At 40.4% G+C, this 20,931-nt stretch overlaps 1 protein-coding gene across 3 annotated transcripts; it reads right to left on the reverse strand.

Moving 5' to 3' along the window:
- Positions 1-438: 438 nt before the first annotated feature.
- Positions 439-20,300, reverse strand: FKTN (fukutin; the record flags this gene model as incomplete). Of its 3 annotated transcripts, none has more annotated exons than XM_080362874.1 (9): positions 439-1,918; positions 5,828-5,955; positions 6,873-7,006; positions 8,117-8,246; positions 9,662-9,794; positions 11,217-11,494; positions 17,164-17,367; positions 18,957-19,016; positions 20,196-20,300. In XM_080362874.1, 9 exons carry the CDS (start codon positions 20,298-20,300, stop codon positions 1,705-1,707), a joined length of 1,386 nt encoding a protein of 461 aa, XP_080219000.1. In that variant the 3' UTR covers positions 439-1,704. The 3 variants fall into 3 exon arrangements, with proteins under 3 accessions (XP_080219000.1, XP_080218998.1, XP_080218999.1); XM_080362872.1 differs by lacking the exon at positions 20,196-20,300 and adding an exon at positions 19,448-19,468; XM_080362873.1 differs by lacking the exon at positions 20,196-20,300 and adding an exon at positions 19,448-19,468 and having other exon boundaries at positions 1,825-1,918; positions 5,784-5,955.
- Between the last annotated feature and the right edge of the window lie 631 nt (positions 20,301-20,931).

The raw sequence follows: 20,931 nt of genomic DNA on the forward strand, positions 1-20,931 counted from the left end.
TTTCACATCTCTCTCTTCTCAATTGGGCAAAGTTAATAAAGTTACCACACCAACAGAAGAGCCAACCTGACAAGTTGTTGCCAGAAGTATAACCATTTACTTTAGGGCTTCAGTGACAGGAGACTGCTGAACTGGGAGGACTGGCAGCAAGCAGCACACTCCAGGACAAAACCAGCAGGGAAGCCCCAGAGTGTACCTGGAATGACAGACTAGTAAAATCATCACATGGGAGCCATTTCATCTCTCCAGAAATCCACACATTTGAACAGACAGCTGAAAACTGCAAATCCACGAACAACACAAACCACAGACTCAACCTACCTCTACCCAGTGAAAGGTGGAAAAGCCCCGATCCACAGGTAACCTTTCTGCTTGAGCAAGGAAAGAATAGATACAGGTTTGATGCAAGTCAAGATGTGCTCTATTCAGTACCTCGAAACTGGTTCGCAAGTACTCCTCGGTCTGTACCATGTATTACAGCAATACTAACTAGTAGCTCTAGCGCCCTTGTCTTCCCTGCACAGCAGAACTGGAACAAACACGTTGGAAATTTATTATGCCTCTACACAGCATTGAAGCAAGCTTGCTTCTTTGACCAAAGCACAAGCAGAAGGAAAAGGAAAGAGCTGTCAAGCTTCCACCTTCTTCTCATCCAAAGCCTAATGCTACACTAACACTTCATTGGCAATTATGCTACTGCAAATTTGATAGAATAGATGGTATTTGCACATGCTTCTACTTACACTTAGAGAAAAGAGCTGTGATTCCCTGAGATCTCTGTTCTGTGAGCACATATTAAACGGAAAACTATGCATACCCCCATTTCTATCCATCTGTAAGAAAGCAAGGATAGCTATAATTTTCTAAAATTGAAATATCAAATCCAGAATATTTGTTTTTTTCATGGGAAAGACATCCCTGTGGCATGCACCTTCCTGCTCTTAAAAAAAAAAAAAAAAAAAAAAAAGGAAAAAAAAAGAAGAAAAATAAAAAGAAGATAACATTCCCTGTCATAATTGCCTGCAGTGGTTAGTTCACAAAAAACCCAACTGTTTTTGGAAGATCTCTGATATGGACAGTTTCTCTTTCCATTCATTTAGTATTATACCATTACCTCCTCCACATAAAGCAGGTGAGTCACACAGGTTCTGTGTAACAGAAAAGCTCCACTCCCAACAGCAACATGGTACCTATTGTAGGGATGGATGTATCAGTCTCAAATCAAGCCCATTTGAGGCACTCATAACTCTGGTCTTTAAAAGTTAAATATTCACAGGATCTCCTCTGAAAAAAAGAGGGATTTTCTCTGGGATTTTTCCATCCTATCCCTGTCTCCAGCTTGAGAAGCGAACAGTCTCAAGGTTTTCATGATCCCAGGAACGTCTAAGCCACCTGGACACCGTTGACATTTAAACAGTCAACGGCCCATAAGTTCGCTACAACATTTCTTCTCTAGTCTCTTGGTGAAGCTTTTCTTTCAGCTTCCCTTCTCTTTAGTTGCCACATCCTGCCTTTAATCTTTTCCTTTAGCTAACGGGAAAATGGACAACGAAGATGAAAAAAATACCTCTTAAGCAAATAAAGGTAAACGATCCCTAAGGAAACAGATGAGAAGTTACAAAAGGAACAGATCTTGACGCTTCTGGGAAATTACAGACTGACAGTTTCAAGGACAGCAGGCATGTTCTATTAGCAGGCAGGTGGTCAGTAGATTTGAATTACATCGTCCCATTCATCGACAGGCCAGACACCGTTGTACTGCACGTTGGACGGTGAGCTCTTCCAGTCCCACATCTTCACAGGAACCTTCCAGTCTGGGCCATAGTTGGCTTCAACATACTGACGGGTTTCACAGGGCACATGTACCTTGAGTTCTACAAATTCAGTCCAACATAGAGTAAACTTTGGAAAGAGATACCTGTGTCACAACAAAAGAACATGGTTACTGGCAGAAGACTGAAATGCACCCCCAAATAAGTTCCTGGAGAAAGCAAGAAACTGCAGCAAGTGCCCCTGTCACATTTATAATATTTTTTCTTATTTCATAGCTTCCTGTCTATGAAATACTATTTACATACTGGACTGGGGGGTTCTTACCAATAGTAACCAGATAGCATTTGCCACATGTTCTTAGGAAGGAGCATTTCTAATTCTTTTCCTGCTTAGTCTCATATCATTCTGCTGCCTACAAGAAATCACTTAGTTTCTGTCTCTACTTCTCTGCTTAACTGGATTTAACAGTTACCTCATCTAGAAGGGTGTCAAGAGGATGATCAATGTTATTTGGTAGGGGAGATATTGAGAAAAGCAGCATTAAATACTTTACTACGAATCGGGCCTTTTTACTTTTCTTCAATCTTACCTAATAAAGGCATCCAATTCCCCTTCAGTACTGTTGTTTAAACATGGTGCCAGGCTTGCAGCAGATGCATAATTAAGATACAGCTGCCACCCTGTACTTTCTGAAATAATCTCTGCCCATTCAAATTTCAGAAATCATTTATTCTACCAAACTGACCTTGTTCTTTATCTGTTTTTTTTCTGTAGGAGTGCCAACACAAGCTCTACCTATAAGTATGCTTACACCAGTGGAACTTCACGGGTAATTTTACAGTTTGATCAGAATGACATTCTACAGGAGCCCAATGTCAGAGATGATGTGTTAAACAAAGAAATACCAAAAGACTGTACTATTTCTGCAGTGGATCAATTACACTTCTGAAGCTGTGAATTCTTCCACTAAAAAAAGTAATGTTAAAATGCCTTTTTGCAGGTTAAATGAAACTATGAGGACTTACACTTTTTGAAAAATAAGGTTGAAACATTTGTGCATTTGCATGAAGTAGAAACCTCAATTGTTCCTCTAAGAATCAAGTTAGTTTTATTTCTAAGCACTGCGCAAACACTTTCAGAAAGTAAAACAACCTTGCTTTTATACTTTAAATGGAAGGAGAGAAAGATTTGGATCAAGCACTTCTGGATACATATGCAGAGACTACTGATTAGCTCTAAACTAAACCAAAAAGTAAATTTAAAAAAGCCAGTTACCAAAGGGAAAACAGGTAAATGAACTTTAAAACTGAAATAATATAGTCTCTGGAGAATGAACTCTGAATAAGAATTCTAAGGCGAACCAACAGATAATTTATATAAACTAATCTGGAAATCAAAAAGTCAGTTGGAAATTTCACCAAAATAACAATTTGTTATTAAAATCAAACATTCACGTTCATTGATGAAAAAATGTAGCTTTCAGTGATGCTTCACACTCCTGGAATCCTTGCTTATGGTTTGCTCCTTCCAAGTGGCTGGGATAAGGCTACATACTGCCTGTACATAGGCACTGCTCACCATTTTTCCTTCCAATTTTAGTCTCATCAATCTTTGGATACAAAAGTACTGAAAAGGTTTTATGCTTATGCAAAGTCCTCTATGTTAAGAACCTACAGAATTAACGGATTTTAAGGATTAGTGCATATAGTATAGATTTGATTCCCAGATTCAGTTGTTGTAAATACTTATTCTCTGCTGAAGAATGCAACATGCAACTGCCTAGCACTAATTTTGTAAACAAACAGACCGTCTCAATTGCTGTAACTCCAAGACAAAATAAGGATGATATACATGCTTGCTTGTGTATGCAATGCTGAGCGAGTATTTAATGTAGATGAAAATTCAGTCCATACAGTCAGACTTGTAAGGTTTAGAAACCAGATCTCAAAGGAAACGGAGACTAAAGAAAAGTATTTTAGAGACTAAATGAGAAATACTTTCACTCTTTCTACTTTTATTTAGCAAGATGTATAGAAAATATGCCTGTGGAAATATTTAGCTTTCTGAAGAAACTGTCTTTTACCCTTTATTTTTAAAAGACATACATATCTCGGAATAGAACTCCCACCCTTACCTATGATGATCTAGTAGTAACCAATATATCTTCTGATACACATAAACAGCTGGTGAGATTCCTTTAAAATTGTTAAAGTGGATTTAGGATTCTGCATCATCAAATGATCACTTCTCTTTTGGCTGCCCTCCTCATTTTACCTTCCCCCAAAATTTTGGAAGGGTGAAAGACTAAGCAAAATTGAGGGTCATTCTGGTGTTGCAGGCATTCAGATCAAGCATGTTAAATCATCATGTCTGACAGATAAAAAGCTGTGATCTTTTTCCTCTTTCTGAGAAGGTATTTTGGATAATACATATATTGAGTTATTCAGCTAAGCATTCTGAAAAGCATGTTCTGTCAGGATTTGGGCCTTTATAATAATAAACAAGCAGTTCCCTTGCTCCATTTCTGTATATGTTAAGTACAGTAAAGTATGCCTAAGAAACACCGGTTCAGAATCAGAGGCTACTGTGCTACTGTGTCGAAGAAAATTAGTTCTTATTGAACTAGAAAGCCATGTTTGTAAACCCTGAAAAAGATTACCACCAAAAATAAGTAGTAGGCTACAAGAAAAGGAAAGCATTTATATGAAAGCTGGAGTTCCCAAAGACCTGTGATATCCTAGAATACAGGAGCTGGAGCATAGCACTGTTTCACATCTGCCTTCTATTCTCATGCATTGGACCAGTCATATCTAAAAGGAGAAAAAAAACAGGTCTCAAGTACCCCAGATCTGATGCTACAAGAGAATTGTGAAAGAGCATGTCAGCTCCACAGGCATGGAAACATATATAGCAATTTAGACACAAGAGAAGCACAAAGAAAGGAAAGGAATTAATTGGTCGGCTTCTTCCTCTGAATGCATTATACAAGATCCTCTAAAATCTTATATGGAAAAAAAAAAGACGTTAAGCCCAGTTTGGGAAACTATAAATTGTTGCTGTATTCTAAGAAAAACACTCCACAACATACCACATTTTCTGGGGGTATATTTCAAGGATTCTTCCTTGAGTGCCTTTTGAGTCTAGTCATCAAAATACCTTCCCCAATCTTTGTTTATCCTTTCAGAAGAAAGATAACTAAGACAAGGGCTCAGACGTTATCACCGCCTGGATGACAGTGTTCACTGAGTTCCCATTAGCTAAACATAGGCAAACACTGTTCAGGCAAAATATCAACAATCATTAAATCCTACAGAAGTCAACAAGGTTTTCAACTAGCCTGCAACTATCTTTTTCTGAGTTAAGGTGGGTGACGGAAAGAAATAAATCTAATTTTCAAAACCTACATGCAGTTTGGTGAGCAGATCAGGAAGCTGTTGTACTTATTTGTTGATTTAACACTGAAAAGTATGAGGCAAGAAATGTGGGATCCTATTTAAAATTCTGTTTTCAGAACATGAATAACAACAAGGTCATCTGCATTGCTGGCACATTACAGTCAATAAAGTATTCCAAATCATCACCACAAAATCCTAAACTATGGAGTTTACTTTGCAAGGATAGTTGAGACTTTCTGCCATAATGCTCTGCCATCAAAACAGATGTCTAAAAATTCATTTTTTACTGCAAAATTAGTCTATGAAACAAACACAGTTTTAGAGACTACTTTCTGTTTTCTTCTTTTCTGTTTATTTAACTCAGAGCTTGTCACAGCCCAGATAAGATCTGCTTGATATATGACATATCAGGTTTCCTTTATATTTCACAAGAGAACTGACATTTGACAAGCCCAGTATATATCTAGTAACGCATAGTACTGTTCTTCTGCTTCTCCGGTCTCGAAGTGCAAAATCTCCACTGATTCTCTTCTGTTAACTGCCTTCCCCACAAAGACCACGGCCTTTGCCAGGCAACAACATACAATGCATAAAATGCCAACACTAAGCACTAACTTGTTCCATTTCTTTGCTATTGGAGGTACAAATCCAGTTCATACTTAAATTTCTTGCCCGATTTGGCCTGAGTTCCTCCATTCCATATGTGGTCATCCTCTTCATAGAAGAAAAAAATATCAAGTTTCACATCATCATCTCCCTGGAAAGAGAGTTCCAAGCTGTCTTCTACCTGTAAGACAAAAATACATACTGTATATACTCAGAAAAATTCAAGGCTACTTGCTAGCAGGTTTCAGAAAATAGATTTTTTTTTTTGGTCAGGTATGCAGAGTGACTCCTATCCTAACTGAAGAAAATACACTAATTCTGCAATTTTGGGGGTTTTTTTGATGCCTTGAGAACATTGGAAATCTGCATCCCAGTGGAACTACCTTATCTTTCCTCCCTTTAGCCCCAAAAGCTTCAGCACCATCTCCTTGTCCTCTGTGACAAGCAAAATCATCTCAGTGAATAAACACGTGATTAGTAGGTGTCTTCATTTAACAGATTTCCTCTATGATAAAACACTCCGTAGCACCAGTAATGAGGTATCCCTTGAACTGTTGCTGAACCTTCATGCCCCTGTAATTTTGTTTCCTCTCGCTACCATTCTGCAGTCCACACTCTGAAAAAGCTATTATAAAGAAATATCCACATAAGCTAACGATGAACAAGCTCAGTGCCCACCTCAAGCCAACCTTTCCTTTCTGCTAGTTTTACAAACAGGGCTACAGATAATCTGAGAGCTATCACCAGTCCTCCCATATGATGAGGCCCATCCAATCTCAAACTCTAAATTCTACCTTGATTTTGAAGTTTCCCTAGCATTACTCTCACAGATCATACCTCTTTAAAACTTAAGAAAAATTTATTCTGAGGTGGAATTCGCACTCCCCAAACAGGATTAAACCTAATAAGAAAAGTGTTTACTCACACAGTGTCCAACATACAAAAATCAGTAAAATTATATGTTTAGGTAAAACCCTAATAAGTAAATGTCTGCTGAGGAGACTCAAGATACCACTTCTACATAGTAATCTGCAGCTGTACTCCAACTTGTGAATCTACACAAAGTCAAATGAAATAAATTGTTCATTATCTGTGTACCTTGCCAAATTTGTGCTTCAGTGGTAATCCTGCTTTCTGAAAGGCCGGAATGATATCTGCTTTGTAGTCCCTTATGAAGACTCCTAAATCCACATCTTTGCTGTGAGGAATGACATTGCACTGTCTATACCAGCCTGAGTTTAGAAAAAAACCCAAACCAAACCTAGTTAATTGAGGAACATAAGAAATATATAAACAGAACAAAAGCAATATAAAAATGAACTTAGGCAAAGATCTTTGAATGAGGCCATAAACAAGACTTCTGCCTTTCTCTAGTATGAAATAAACCACATCAATGAAAACTAGTATTACTGCACTTATAGTTAGCTCTTTCCTCGAGAAAGCCAAGACTGAGAGAAAAAACCCTAACTCTTTGAATGATAAAATATCTTCAGTTTCCTAATCCAAATGTCTTTTTAAAAAATGTGTTCTTTATTTGGGTCCAAATCTGATCAGTAATGAACAGTTACAGGGCTACAGATGTGCTTTTGATTTGAAACTATTATTTAAATAGTATCTGAGGTGTTAATCATCTTTCAAGCACTACTGCAAAGCAGTAGGACAAGAAGTGGGACATCATTTTGTCTGTTTCATTAAAGCAGCTTTTAGTAGCTGTTCATTCAGAAAATTAATTATATTCTCTAGGACAAAACAAATACAAGTCAAATGCACACACATGAGCTTTCAAAACCTATTTCAATAACACGAGAATCTGTGATAACCTACTTCCATCTTCAGCAGAACTGAAAATTTGCAGTACCTCCTCTAACAGGCTGATATTTAATTAAAAGGACATGTTTTAAAATAAATAAATGTGAATTGTATCTTAAAAGTCAGTGATAAGCACCAAACTGGATGGGAAGAAAAATTACGTGAGAGATTACATGGACAGTAGAAATATGTGCCCATCACTGTGCCTTCCCACTTGCGTTTCAGTAAATCTAAGCCACACAATTTAGATTACTGAATACTTTCTAAGCAGTGATCAGCACTACACAGATAACTGCTAATAATATTAAATGCTTCACTGGAAATTTCCTCCGCATATCCAAGGTTCAAGCTTCTAAAGAAAAAGCACTTTGTCTGGAGCAAAAAGGCCTATTTCAATATCGCTAATGCCACGTTATTACCTTGCAACCTGGTACATTTAGTTGCTAACATCAGCTGACATCACAAGCACTAGAGGATGAAAAGTTTAAAATTTCAGATGTGTTTAAAAGTGCAACACAACACAAACGTTTTACCGAGGCATGTTCCACTGCTCAGCCAGAACTTTACTCCTAAGTTATTCAGTGTCAGGGCAGCCAGATGGAGCAAGGATTTTGCTTTTTTTCTGAACTCCACTGCGTCAAGAGAGGCATCATCAGGATACAGCTGGAAGGCAAAGGAAGAATAAGAGAGCTGTTGTCTGCGAGTAAACTCATCCCTTAATTTTTCAGTGTCCTAAGAAAAAATGATCTTTAAAATTTTACTTAACTAATATCTGGGCAGTATCTGTTTTCATATATAAAAACCAGTTTGAGAACATGTACTAGAATGACAAGTTAAAATTTTAACTCTGAAACATCAATCTTCAGTTTTTTCAAACTAGCAGAATGTAAAGTCTCAGTAAAGTAGAATAAGAAATCATGTATTAGACACTGATTCTCAGCACTTGGCAAAAACACAGAGGAACCCCAGTTCTGAACACGGTGAAGCTGATACCCAGAGCCCGTGGGGGAGAACGGGGACAGAATCAGAGTTTCTTCCAGCACATCAGTTTACTTGGCGCCACCACGTGTTACAACTGGATCTCGACAAGTTCTGCTATGTAGCAGAAACAACATGAACAGAAAATCATGCCAATCTTCCAGATAAAACTGTGGCAAAATCTGCAATGCAAAGCCAAAACCAACACGGCAGTCTGGGCAAAAATTACCAAATCAAACACTGGAGCAATGCACCATTCAGTTTGACAACTGATTTCATTAAGAGCTCTCAGGCATCAAGCAGCTGAAACGAATACTTCATTTTCAAAACAGATGCTAGCTGCTCATTTCAATATTAGAGCCCCTCAAATGTCTGAAGAATGGAAACTCTAGTGTCCTCTCTTTTCCCTTTTCATGAAATCAAGAGATGGCTGAAATTCAGTGATTTGATTATGACTCCACAATCTTAACGGTGGTAACACATAAGAATTTTGTGTCTCTGCCATTTTCAAGCTAGGACAAAATGCTCCCCATACTGCAGAAGAAAATTTTCCACCATCTGCTAAATCAGGTACCAATATTCTAAAAATAATGCTTTGAATAGTGGTGAAAACATTAGCTTGGTCAAAAAGCAATTAAATAAGTAATTTCAGAATTAATATACCATTTCAAATAAAACAAACTGGAAATGTGGGAGAGCAGTGCACAGTTCAAAAGAACATAAAATGAAATATTACTCAGAAACCTGAGAATTGCCAAAAGGAAAAATTTCAGCCACAAACACACAAAAGATCTTAATCTTATTTACACAGAATCTATTTAAAAGTAAAAATGTGTGACAACTATGGACATATTGGCTACCTCTTCTTTTTCAAAGTTTTGGAAAGTGGCAAAAAATGTCCATAAAAGTAAGAAAGACAGACCATGATTTTCAGTTAAGTTTTAGTTTTATTACCACTTACTAAACTCTGTGGATTGAGTCTCAGAGGCTGTATTTAGCTTTATGTACGTGAACAGTCCCATGTAAGTAAAAAACAATGAACTGGTCAATCAGTGAAAAAGAATGTTACATCTCAGAGACACTACCTGATTACCACTAACCTGAAAGAAAGACCGAGCTTCTCTGTACCTACATTCAAGAAATCTAGAGTGTAACATCTCCTCTAGAAAACTGGATGGATTTTTTGGAATTTGAACTTTTAAGTCATCAATGGAAACAAGGAGAAGTTCTGGCCTGCAAAGAAAGAAAGCTGATACATTACCCCATTCAAATCCTTTACAAACTACAAGACACTTTTTCCTCTAGCTCAGGTTAAAATCTTAATATATAATGCTGGCAGTGATTCTTCTGTCCAAATACACCCAAACATCATAACAGAAGAGCAACAAGAGCGTCAACAAATTCCCCGTGTACTTCCAAATTTGTTCAAAAAGACATTTGATGCCTTTAAGTCTATAGTTAGTTTGTGAGATCACAGATTCCTTTACTGGCTCATGACTTGCACTATATTTGTTCAGAGCTGTTGTTTGGTGCATTTGAAAATTTAGACTATTTATTTGGTTGTCTAAAGTATCGTATGCATTTAAGAGCCAAATTTTACCCTGTACTTTCAAGGCTATTTGCATTTAAAATTTAGAAACTGTTCAGCCTTCACAATGAATGAAATGTGATATTCAGCAGCTTACACAGCCGATTTCAAATGTTTAGGCACACAACTGGTACAGATTCCACATTTTAAAGGGAAGAAAGAATGGTGCCATTTTAAAATAAAAAGTTAAACAGATTCATCTTGACCTGTATACACACATCCTACAGGAATACTGTTCTCAGAGCCTATTGGCATGTGCGTGGCTTCAAACACAATGTCAAGATTTGCAATGACCTGTTTTTCCTGAAATACTGCTATTGAAAGCATTGTAACAAAAGGCAGACTTTTATAGTAATTTTACCAATGTAATGCAAAGTTTAAGCATAAGACTATGGAAAAGTAACATCACCATTTCAAACATTTATGCAAGAAAGGAGTCCCCTCAACATGTTAGCAGTATGGGTTAGATGCAATGGTTGGCACATGTCTTTGTGTTACAAATGTCACTACTCTTCATTTGAGTTAACACTGATTATTTGGACAATTACTGAAAGGATTTTTGTTGCTTCCCCTTTTCATCTAATGTTCCACACCTGTATTCAACTTTTGTGTACATATCCTTAAAGAAAGAACACCAAATACTAGGTAGTACCAAATCTCCTGCCACTTTCACTTCACCCGTGTTGACAGCACAGATGGCTACCAACAGATTTCAAACTTTTAAATATATTAACAGTAAACCACAGACTCCAGCAGGAGATCCTCTGGTACACTCGACTGTAGTCATGACTTATTCTCTCAGCTTCCCACCTGCTCCCATCTAGCTACACAGCAACTTCCTCTAAGTCATAGTTTGTAACGTATAACTGGTGGGAAGCTCTTGTTTTCAGGTAAGCAGAATTGGACATACCTTCATACCTTAATCTACCAGCACTTTGAGATCTGAACTATACATGAGCTAAATTTCACAACTTAACTTTAGAAAAGTGATTTATTTTATATACAGGATGAATAAGTTATTCTGGAAGTGCCATAATGACTTTTTGCCTCCTCTGTTTTGAACTCACTTTTCATATGCTCCAGGGTAGCGACCAAAGTGGAGTTTCCGGAAAGGCACAAACTTTCTGTCCATGTGTTGTTTGAGCCTCAGGGGGCCATGCCAGAGATAATTACCACTCCTCTCATAGAAGACCACCAGGTGAATGGCATGAGATGCCAGTTTAAATATGTAGTGCAAGGGTATTTCAATCCCAGATAGGTCATCCATCCCATCTAAGCGGGGGTCCTTGTTTATAATCTTTAGCCATTGGAACCCCATTTTCTCAGCAGTTTTAAAAAGTCCCACCTAAAAATGAGAGAAAGGGAGAGACGGAAAGAGAGAGAGAAGCTAAAGATTAGAGAAACCAAAACTGAATGCTAAATGCTTGTAATTAACTGACTTTATTCCCAATTTTCATTTAATAATCAGACTTAAGCACAAAATATTCCAGAATTTCTAAGACCTTAAAGATCAGTAACCACAAAGAATTATGTCCCTCAAACTATTCAATAAAACAACAAATAAATGTTGTAAGCCATGCCTGGACTAGGTTTTCGCCTTCCCACAGCACCCTTCTCTGCATCCTCAAAGGGTTCTGTAAAGTTATTCTTGTGCTGAACTTGGTGTCTGTAAATCCCTGAATAATTATATCACTAATACAAAAACAACTACTGTAAAATCTTATTTTATCATGTACATAAATATGCATCTAAATCTCACCAAACTCTGAACATGGCAGTAGGTATCAGGTTTGTTTATTTATATAGAAAAGGGGAATGAAATTCCAGCTGATAAAAGAATCAATCAGCATTTGAAGATGCTTTCAATTACCCGCCATGAAGTGTCCTATGCAGACATACCAGCTTCTCCTGTGCATGCTACAGATACTGTCTAGGAGCCATAAAGGAATGTAGTGTGCTGCCACAAAACCTTATGCTCAGTTTCTTCAATTCCTTTACAGCTAAGGGTAAAACAGCTGCCAGATCAGATCAAGAATGCCACCAGTCTTCACTTGAGTGGGACTCTCTCAGTAAAACAGTCACAGATCATTTTAATATCTTGTGCTTTTTCTTAAAAAATGAAAAATAGAAAAAAAAAAAAAGCTGCTTGTCACTGGTACCTTTAGTCTGTATAAATTAATCTAAAAAATATTTCCAGATGACATTTAATTGAGGAAATAATCTTGTACTCTGTTTTGCCCTTTATCACATGCTACATCTCTATTTTTGACACATCCATTTAAAAATCTCAGAACTCTCAAGAAAAGCACAGATACCAATACACTAAGTGACAAAAATAAAACTATAGTAAGTACAAGGACATACTAAATGAAATGTCCACCAGCTATTATAATCTATCTAGCCTTGCCACATCAATACCTACATTTCCGTCCTGACAGATACCTAAGGTTGCAATTTATTATGGCTGTACTTCCATTGCAGGCTTAAGGTTTTCCTTCTTTCTTTCTAACAGGCCACTTTCTTTTCTTGTCCTGGTTTTGTTAAAAACAAGACCAGTTCTCTTTTAGTGATTTTTTTTTTTTAGCTAAGTTCTTCTAGGTGTCTGTACTTTTCTGAGTTTTTGCCTGCATATTTTTTCCTCGGATGCTGTACTCGGTGCTGATAAGAAGACCAATAGAACGCTGAAGAAGCTCATGTTTAGATTTATTACTATGGTAGCTGTCCTGGTTTTGTTAAAAACAAGTTTCTCTTTTAGTGAATTTGTCCCTCAGCTAAAGCCTTCATATTAGCTGCAATTTCCTGGAGAACCAGACACATGTTTTGGTAAACCTAGCAATGGAATGCAAACTTATTGATAACCATGGATGGGCATCTCGCAAGAGGGCAATGAGAAACCCGTGACCAAGAAACTGACCAACTGTGTATAACATTCCATTCACGTGAAAACTGCATATAGAAGTGGGATATCAAGAGGACCTTGTCCATTTTCCCTTTCGCTTTTCCTTTCTGCTTATGGCCGACATTAGGAGAGGACCTTGCTAGTCGTCCCTGTGAACTGAGGCCTAGTGACAGACTGAATCCAGCTCCAGTTGGCTGCAGAGTCTAATCCAGGACTTTGGTTGCCAGCTCTATAGTTGCTGGGACTTTCAAGATTGGTTTTGTATATTTTGTATTATTTTCTCTGTTCTTATTAGTAGCATTAGTAAAACATTGTTAATTTTTCCAACTCTCTTCTCTCTGTTCTTCTTTCCCTCCAGATCACCTGTCCTGAGTGGGAAAAAGGGAGAGGGAGGGGCAAAAAGGGGGAAGCGGGGGGAGAGGAGGTTAACAATACATCTGCCAGGGTTTTACTGTCACCCCACAATCTAACCCTTGACAGATAATTGGCACCCAACGTGGGGCAAGAGAAAGGGGTAAATTTGTAGATTTTTGGCTTTTCTACTGCTCTGACGTACCTTTCAATTTCCTTGGCATGGTGCCAGCTCATAGAGTTGTGATACTCGTGTGTCTGTTTGCTTCGGACATTATTTAGTGGTATTAAGGCAAAGCGAATTACACTGATTTAAAGATGTTATGGCATAAGTTGCATCAGTAATTTTCAACATTGTGCTCACTGATTCCATATCTGTGTTGGAGTTTCTTTTTGAATTGAAGTATTCACTATATAACAACAAGAAACTGGACAATGGTTCTGACGATGTTGTGTGGTTCGTCACTGGTTTATTTCATTATATTGCAGCCGCTAATGAATTTCTGCTCACTTCTGCTTTACCTTGAAAAGCCTCCAGGAGAGATTAAAGAGCAGTACGGCTCTGTGTTTGCTAATTGGTCAAGCGAATCTTTAGAAAAGCTGACTAACAATACTTTCTTTTTTTTGCTAAGACAGTTCACAAATGTTTTAGAGAATTTTGAATATCCTTGGAGCTTTGATAGAACTGTGATGGTGTTATCTGGTTTGCTGAATGTGTGTCAGTTTGTGTTACTGTTAAGAGAAATGGGGTTCAATAGAAGGCTTGCGTCTCTTTTTAGTCCTGAGATTTGCAGTTCACCTTCAGAAGCTTTAGCAAAAAGCACTCCTGGCCGCTCGAGGAAAGAGCAAAACAGCAAAAGCTGCCGCTGCAGCCACTGCCCCCGCAACCGCGGCTTCACAGGCTGAAGCTACAGCTCCTCCGCAGAGCTCCTCTGCCAAGGTCGCTGCAGATAACATTACTTCTCCAGCCTCAAAGGCTAACAAGGCAGCCCCCCCTTCCTCACACACTGGGCACTGTTGCTGCTGTAACCACAGCGATCACTGTGACAGTCATTCAGACGCTGGAAATGAATCAAATGATGGTAAACCCATATTAGCATCAGTTGCTGGTTGTAAGAAAGTCACTAGAAAGACTACCCGTGCAGCAGATGATGGCACAGGGCCAACATCAACCCAAGGGGCATCATCAGGACAGGGAGGAGATGAAGTGACCACCACTCGGTCCTTTTCTCTACGTGAGCTGAGAGATCTGCAAAAAGACTTTAGTCATCGTGAAGGCGAGAATATTTTAACCTGGTTGCTCCGATGCTGGGACAATGGGGCAGATACAATTGAATTAGAAGGTGGTGAAGCCAGGCAGCTGGGATCTCTGTCAAAACATTCCACCATTGATAGGGCAATTTCAAGAGAGTCTAATGCCACTACTCTCTGGACCCGACTCCTGGCAGCTATGAAAGATTTCCCTACAAGGAAGATTGTATATCCAAGTTAGGGAAATGGAATACTGTGGAGAGAGGTATCCAGTTCCTGAGAGAATTAGCTGTGCGAGAGATCATCTATTTTGAACCAAACAGCCAAGAGGGGACGGACCCAGATAGAATCAATTGTACACGACCTCTGTGGTGCAAATTTGAGCAAAGCGCACCGCCTGCATATGCTAAGTCATTGGCAGGAATGGTCTGGTCAGCTAGAGGTGTACAAGATATTACTGAAGTGATTGAGCAGCTCCGTGACTTTGAGGACAGCCTTGCTGGTTCTCTACGACCTTGTGTCTCTGCTGTGGAGAGACTGTGTGAAAAATCTGATGACCGGTTTGAAAAGCTGTTGCAAGAAATCAAAGAACTCAGAGAAGACACATACCATTCACGACCTGCACAAACCTATGCTTCAGCTATTAGGAAAAGGCGTTTCCAATCTCAAGAGAGAGGACAAAGGCAGTCCACAGAAAGAGGTTCACTGTGGTTCTTCCTACATAAGCAGGGAGAAAACATGAATAAGTGGCATGGAAGACCTACCTCAGAACTTCAAGAACGAGTACGTGAGATAAAAGGAAAAACTCCTAAGAAGGTGGCTGCTCCAGTTTACAAAAGGAGCAGAAGAGATTCTGATGCTCTTGAAGGAACCTCTAATTCACACCCAGAGACTGTGCAAAACAGAAATTAGAGGTGCCCTGCCTCCAACCAGGTGGAGGAAAGGGATAACAGAGTTTATTGGACTGTACAAATACGATGGCCTGGTACAACACACCCCCAGGAGTACAAAGCTTTAGTGGACACTGGTGCTTGGTGCACAATAATTCCTTCTAGTGATAAAGGAACATCAATATTGTTGGAGTGACTGGGGGATCCCAGGAACTGACTGTTGTAGAGGCTGAAATGAGCCTAACTGGAAAAAACTGGCAAAAGCATCCCATTGTGACTGGTCCAGATGCTCCATGCATTCTTGGCATAGACCACCTCAAGAGAGGGTATTTTAAGGACCCAAAAGGGTATAGGTGGGCATTTGGTATAGCAGCTGTGGACACTGAGAAAATTGAACAGCTGTCTGATTTGCCTGGTCTTTCAGACGACCCTTCTGTTGTAGGACTGCTGATAGCTGATGATCAGCAGGTGCCAATTGCTACCACGACGGTGCATCGCTGGCAATATCGCACCAACTGAGACTCTTTGATTCCTATCCAGAAGTTGATCCGTCAATTGGAAAGCCAGAGTGTGATCGGTAAGACTCGCTCACCTTTTAACAGCCCAATCTGGCCAGTGCGTAAGGCTAGTGATGAGTGGAGACTAACTGTGGACTATCGTGGCCTGAATGAAGTTACACCACCACTGAGTGCTGCTGTGCCTGACATGCTAGAACTGCAATTTGAACTGGAGTCAAAGGCAGCTCAGTGGTATGCTACAATTGACATTGCTAATGCATTTTTCCTGTAGCAGCAGAGTGCAGGAGTAGCCAAGAAAGACCAGTAAGTTTGCCCACGTTCCGTTGCGAGAGGGGTGTGTTTGAGGAGGGGTGAATGGAACAGGTGACTAGAACTGACCAACTGAGGGTCAATTAAGTATTCCATCCCATAATTGTCATACCCCCTATATAAAAGGGTGATCACGAGGGTCACGCTCTCTTTGACCATGGCCGGCATCTAGAGAGGACCCTGTCTGTCTGCCTGCGATCTACAGGCCTCAGGCCCTGCATCCCTGCAACCAGTTTCTGGTTTGCTGTGCAGTCCCGCCCATGACTTCCAGGGCCCTGAGCTGCAGCTGCTGGAGCCGCCAGCTCCGCACGCCCAGCTCCTGCTGCTGGAGTGACGCCAGCTCCACATCGAGCATTCAAGATCGGTTTTGTATATTTTGTATATATATCCTCTATTTATTAGTAGCATTAGTAAACCCTTTAAAACCTTCCAACTTGAAGTCTAAGTCTCTCTTCATTTCCTATCATCTTTCCGATAAAAAGGAAAGGGGTGGTGGGAAGTAACAGGGTAACAGGGAGCATCTGGCACGGTTTATCGCTGCCTTGCCTTAAACCTTGACGTTTCTCTTTTTGGTATGACGTCTTACTACAAGCATTTATGAATATTGCAGACAGCTTCTAAAAACTTCTGATTATCTGTAAATGACTCTCAAATTTCCTTTACCAATACCTTTAGGAGACTTCCACACAATGAATGCAGAGTCCTTACTATAAACATGAAAGCATCATGTCACAAAATCATTGAACAGATGAATTCACTAAAACACACAAATGTGAGCTGAATAAAAGGCACTTACTTCATATTTCCATGTTTTGTCCAGTAGTGCAAATGTAGTAAAGTCTCTTGGAGCACAAAAGTACTTGCATTCCGGACTAGGACCTTCAGGAGAACTTCTGATCTGTTCAATGTCTTTAGCAACCAGTCCCAGAATGAAAGGATCGATCAGATACACTGGTATATTGTAACTGGCTGCTAAGCCTAGGAATTTCCTAACCACATGCTGTTTGACAGAGGATAAAAATCACAAGTTAGAAACACCACGGCTTACTGCCCAAGCTACCTGCTCAGCAAGCTGACCCTGGCCTTCCGATTGAAGCTCTAACCTTACTCCTGACCAGCAATGAGTCTGTTCAACAAGGTTCCACAGGCCAACCTCCAGTTCTGGCATGGGTCTTTGGCTTCAGAGAGGCACAAAACATGAATTAAGACAGAATGTAGATCAACAAACAGAATTTAGGCAGCAACACTACAAGTCCTGTACATGCAGAGACAAGACAACTGTCTTAGTGATTTCAAGTGGATGCTGAAAGGTAAGGGATGTGCTAGCATTATTTCTGTGACTAAAAACAGCAGAACAGACTAATAAACAGGAAGCAAATCTGTGCAAAAAAATGTGCTTCCTTTCCCAGCCCCATCACTTCTCCAGAGGAAAAGGTGCTTTTAACTAAAACTTAAATAACTGGTAGAAAGAGACTGTGATGATGTCAAGCAGCTAACAGAAATGCATTCAAATAGAGAATTCTGGATGCATCACAAAGGGACTCTGAAGAAAGCCTGGAGTGCACCAGGTCCCCGGCAGGATTGTGGAGCACTTTGCTTTGTTACTAGTGATTCTGTAAGATCGATTTAAAGCTTAATGAAAACTCTGTCCACAGACTGGCATATTAGAAGCCCACTTTGATCATGTCAGCTAACACCTAGTAGGTAGGTCCAAGGGGCGCCACCTCCAATTATAGTGACATGTTCCTAGAGCAACCAAGCAGCCCACAGAGCAGTTGGTTTGGATTATGCCCAACAACTCTTAACCACAGCACCTTTCGTCTTGCTAAGCAGGAACAAGGCATTAAATAGCTGTTTTGCTAACTAGGAACATTATCATATTGCATCTAAAGAGAACAGCAGCCAGTTACCAGGGCACTGTTCTCTTTAACCATCTGTGCTGTTCTTTTGCTGGGTGATCTGTTAAATACTTCTGTAAAAGTGTTTTCAAACAAATGCTAACTACAAATATCATAACTGAGCTTCTGATTCCCTGAGGACAACATCATATTTTGGTTGTACCCCATCTTGCAAACTTTAAGTGAGACACAACAAAAACCACCCAATTTCAATTTTCTAATGGCACTCCTAATGGTGCTCCTGAACACTGGAATACAGCAACTGTGAATGCTGAAATGTAACGTTTTCCTGCTTGTGAAGAGTTTTATGACCCAGCAGAACCAAACAGGTATCCTGTGACCTGCAGCCAATTCTTTTACCATGGTACTGACTATCAAATGAGCTGCATGTCAAATAAGCCAATCTTTTCCATACCCAGTCTGAAAGAACACAGAAGTTCTGTATCAGAAAGAACAACTTTTTCTGCTTAAAATACTAATAACAAAGGCTGCTAAGCTGTAACTGCTTCTCTATTTTAAACTGATGCTTTGAAACACTTCATAACTTTATTCAGGGAGGAGACTATCTCTTCGTCCTTAATACCAGAAAATTCCCAGTGCAGAGGAAAGAGAACTGGACCCCAAGTTTGCAATTCCAAGAGTTCTCTGAGACTTGCAGAAGAACTGTATGAAGCAGTGACATTGTACATACCCATCTAGTGATGTCTTGGCCTGACTGGCTCCCTCTGACTTTGGAAAAAACCGTTCCATTCTATCAAAACCAAAAAATGAGAGAGGAAAAAGAAGAAAGAAAATTTAAAAAAAAAAAGAAGAAGTCAATTTCAGTTGAATCCCTACTTAGGATTTCTTAAGAAGACATTCAGGGGCATTTATGCAGATAGCACTTTATAGTTCAGGCTTTGGTTATATGCCTCTGGTCACTCAACACACTGAATGTGAAGCCATTAACAACTACTCTAGCTTAGTGTATTTAGGACAAAACAAGCATTGAGGACTTAGAGACATGCAAATGCTGCATGATCAGGCCTTAAGTTTCTAAGTCAATGTCCCAGCAAATGTAAAATAGGAAAGTGACAAACAGAGCTAGGCAAATACCCCTGTGGGAAAGACAGCAGGACCCTATATCAGTCTCTCCAGATGTAATCTTAGAGAATTAAATGTGAAATAAGAGTATATCCCTACCATAAAGCCAAGGTAGTTGGTGGCTCAGCTTTTAGCTTTTCATAAGTATGCAGAATTTCTCATTCACAGCCTTGTCGTTTACAATACAAAACTATAAGAAAGAAGTAAAAGATTGTGGTACTACCCAGCACAAAGGCTGCCTGCATTTATTAAGAATGTCCTCATCAAAAGAAAACAAATTCAGGAAATATGATACCTACGTGGTTCTTCTCTAAAAATAAAATGAAGACTTACAGTTGCAAGGAGTTCCTTTGTCAAATCTGCATTGCAACTGTGAAGCCAAATGAAAAGCACTGGTTTTTGGTGTAGTAACATTTACCTCTGCTACAGAAAAAACACACTCAGCTAAATATTCCATGGGTGGTATAAAAGCAGGATTTGATCTATAACTTTTAGAGAAGTGTGAAAGCTGAATCACAAAGCACTAAGACAACTGCAGAAAAGGCAGGAATTTATTTTAAAAACACCTCTTTGAAAAACATGCAACCAATAAATACTGCTTTCCTTGTTTCTTCAGAAAAAGCCTAAGATAATGCTTGGTTTGACCTTGCCATCAGTAAAAGTCACTTATCAGCACAAGTAGGAAGTATTGCACGCCTGCCACCAGAAGTTGCCCGGGCAATATGCCAGTATTATAGGAATCGCTACCCATATGAGAGAAATTCGGGCATAGTATTAATGCCGCTAAACGGTCGGAAAAGAATAAGCATCATACTCGGCTAGCCTATACAGGGCAGCTCTCTCATACCTTGTGCGATAGGTAGAACTTGTAATAGTACAGCTGGAAGAGGAGGAAAACCAGGCTGGTCAGAGAAAGGAGCGCCAGGACCACGTTCTTATTGATTTTCTGCATCAGTGTCGGGGGTGCTCACCGCCCAGCAGCAGCGCGGCGTCGCTCATCTTCTCCGGTTCCGCAGCTCCTCCCTGCGCGCTGGCAGCGCACGGGACGCTGAGCAGGCCGCGGCGCCAGCTGCAGCCCCAGGCCCGCCACCGGACGCCACGGCAGCCCACGGGAGCCCTGCGGACCCGCCGCGGGGGATCCTCACTCGTACCGCCGACCCTCTCCGCGCTCACACTCAGCGGCCGCGGCGCCGGGGCAACGCGGCCTCCTCTGGGCCTGCCCGCCCCCACCCGCGATGCAGTGCCCCCACAGCCCACAGCGCTCCGCAGCGGCCCCAAGGCACCGCCCGCCCCACGTGCGCATGCGCGGCGGGGCCCGAACCCTGGGGCCGTGCCGGAGCTCGGGCTCAAGGCCGGCCGGCACCGAAGGTCTCTCGGCCCCGCCCCACCGGGGGACCCAACACCTCCCTGCTTCCCCCGGCCGCCGAGCCCTCCCCGGAAGGAGATGAAAGGAGGAAAACTCAGGCACGTCAGATTTCAAATTTCTGTATTAATACAAAAAGCTCGCGTCACACACAAGTCAAAGACATGAAAACACCGCGCGGGCTCTAAGGCCGCTCCGCCGCTTCCTGTGAGCAGTGGAG

Source organism: Nesoenas mayeri (genome assembly GCF_963082525.1).
Source record: "Nesoenas mayeri genome assembly, chromosome: Z".
NCBI classification, from domain to species: domain Eukaryota; kingdom Metazoa; phylum Chordata; class Aves; order Columbiformes; family Columbidae; genus Nesoenas; species Nesoenas mayeri.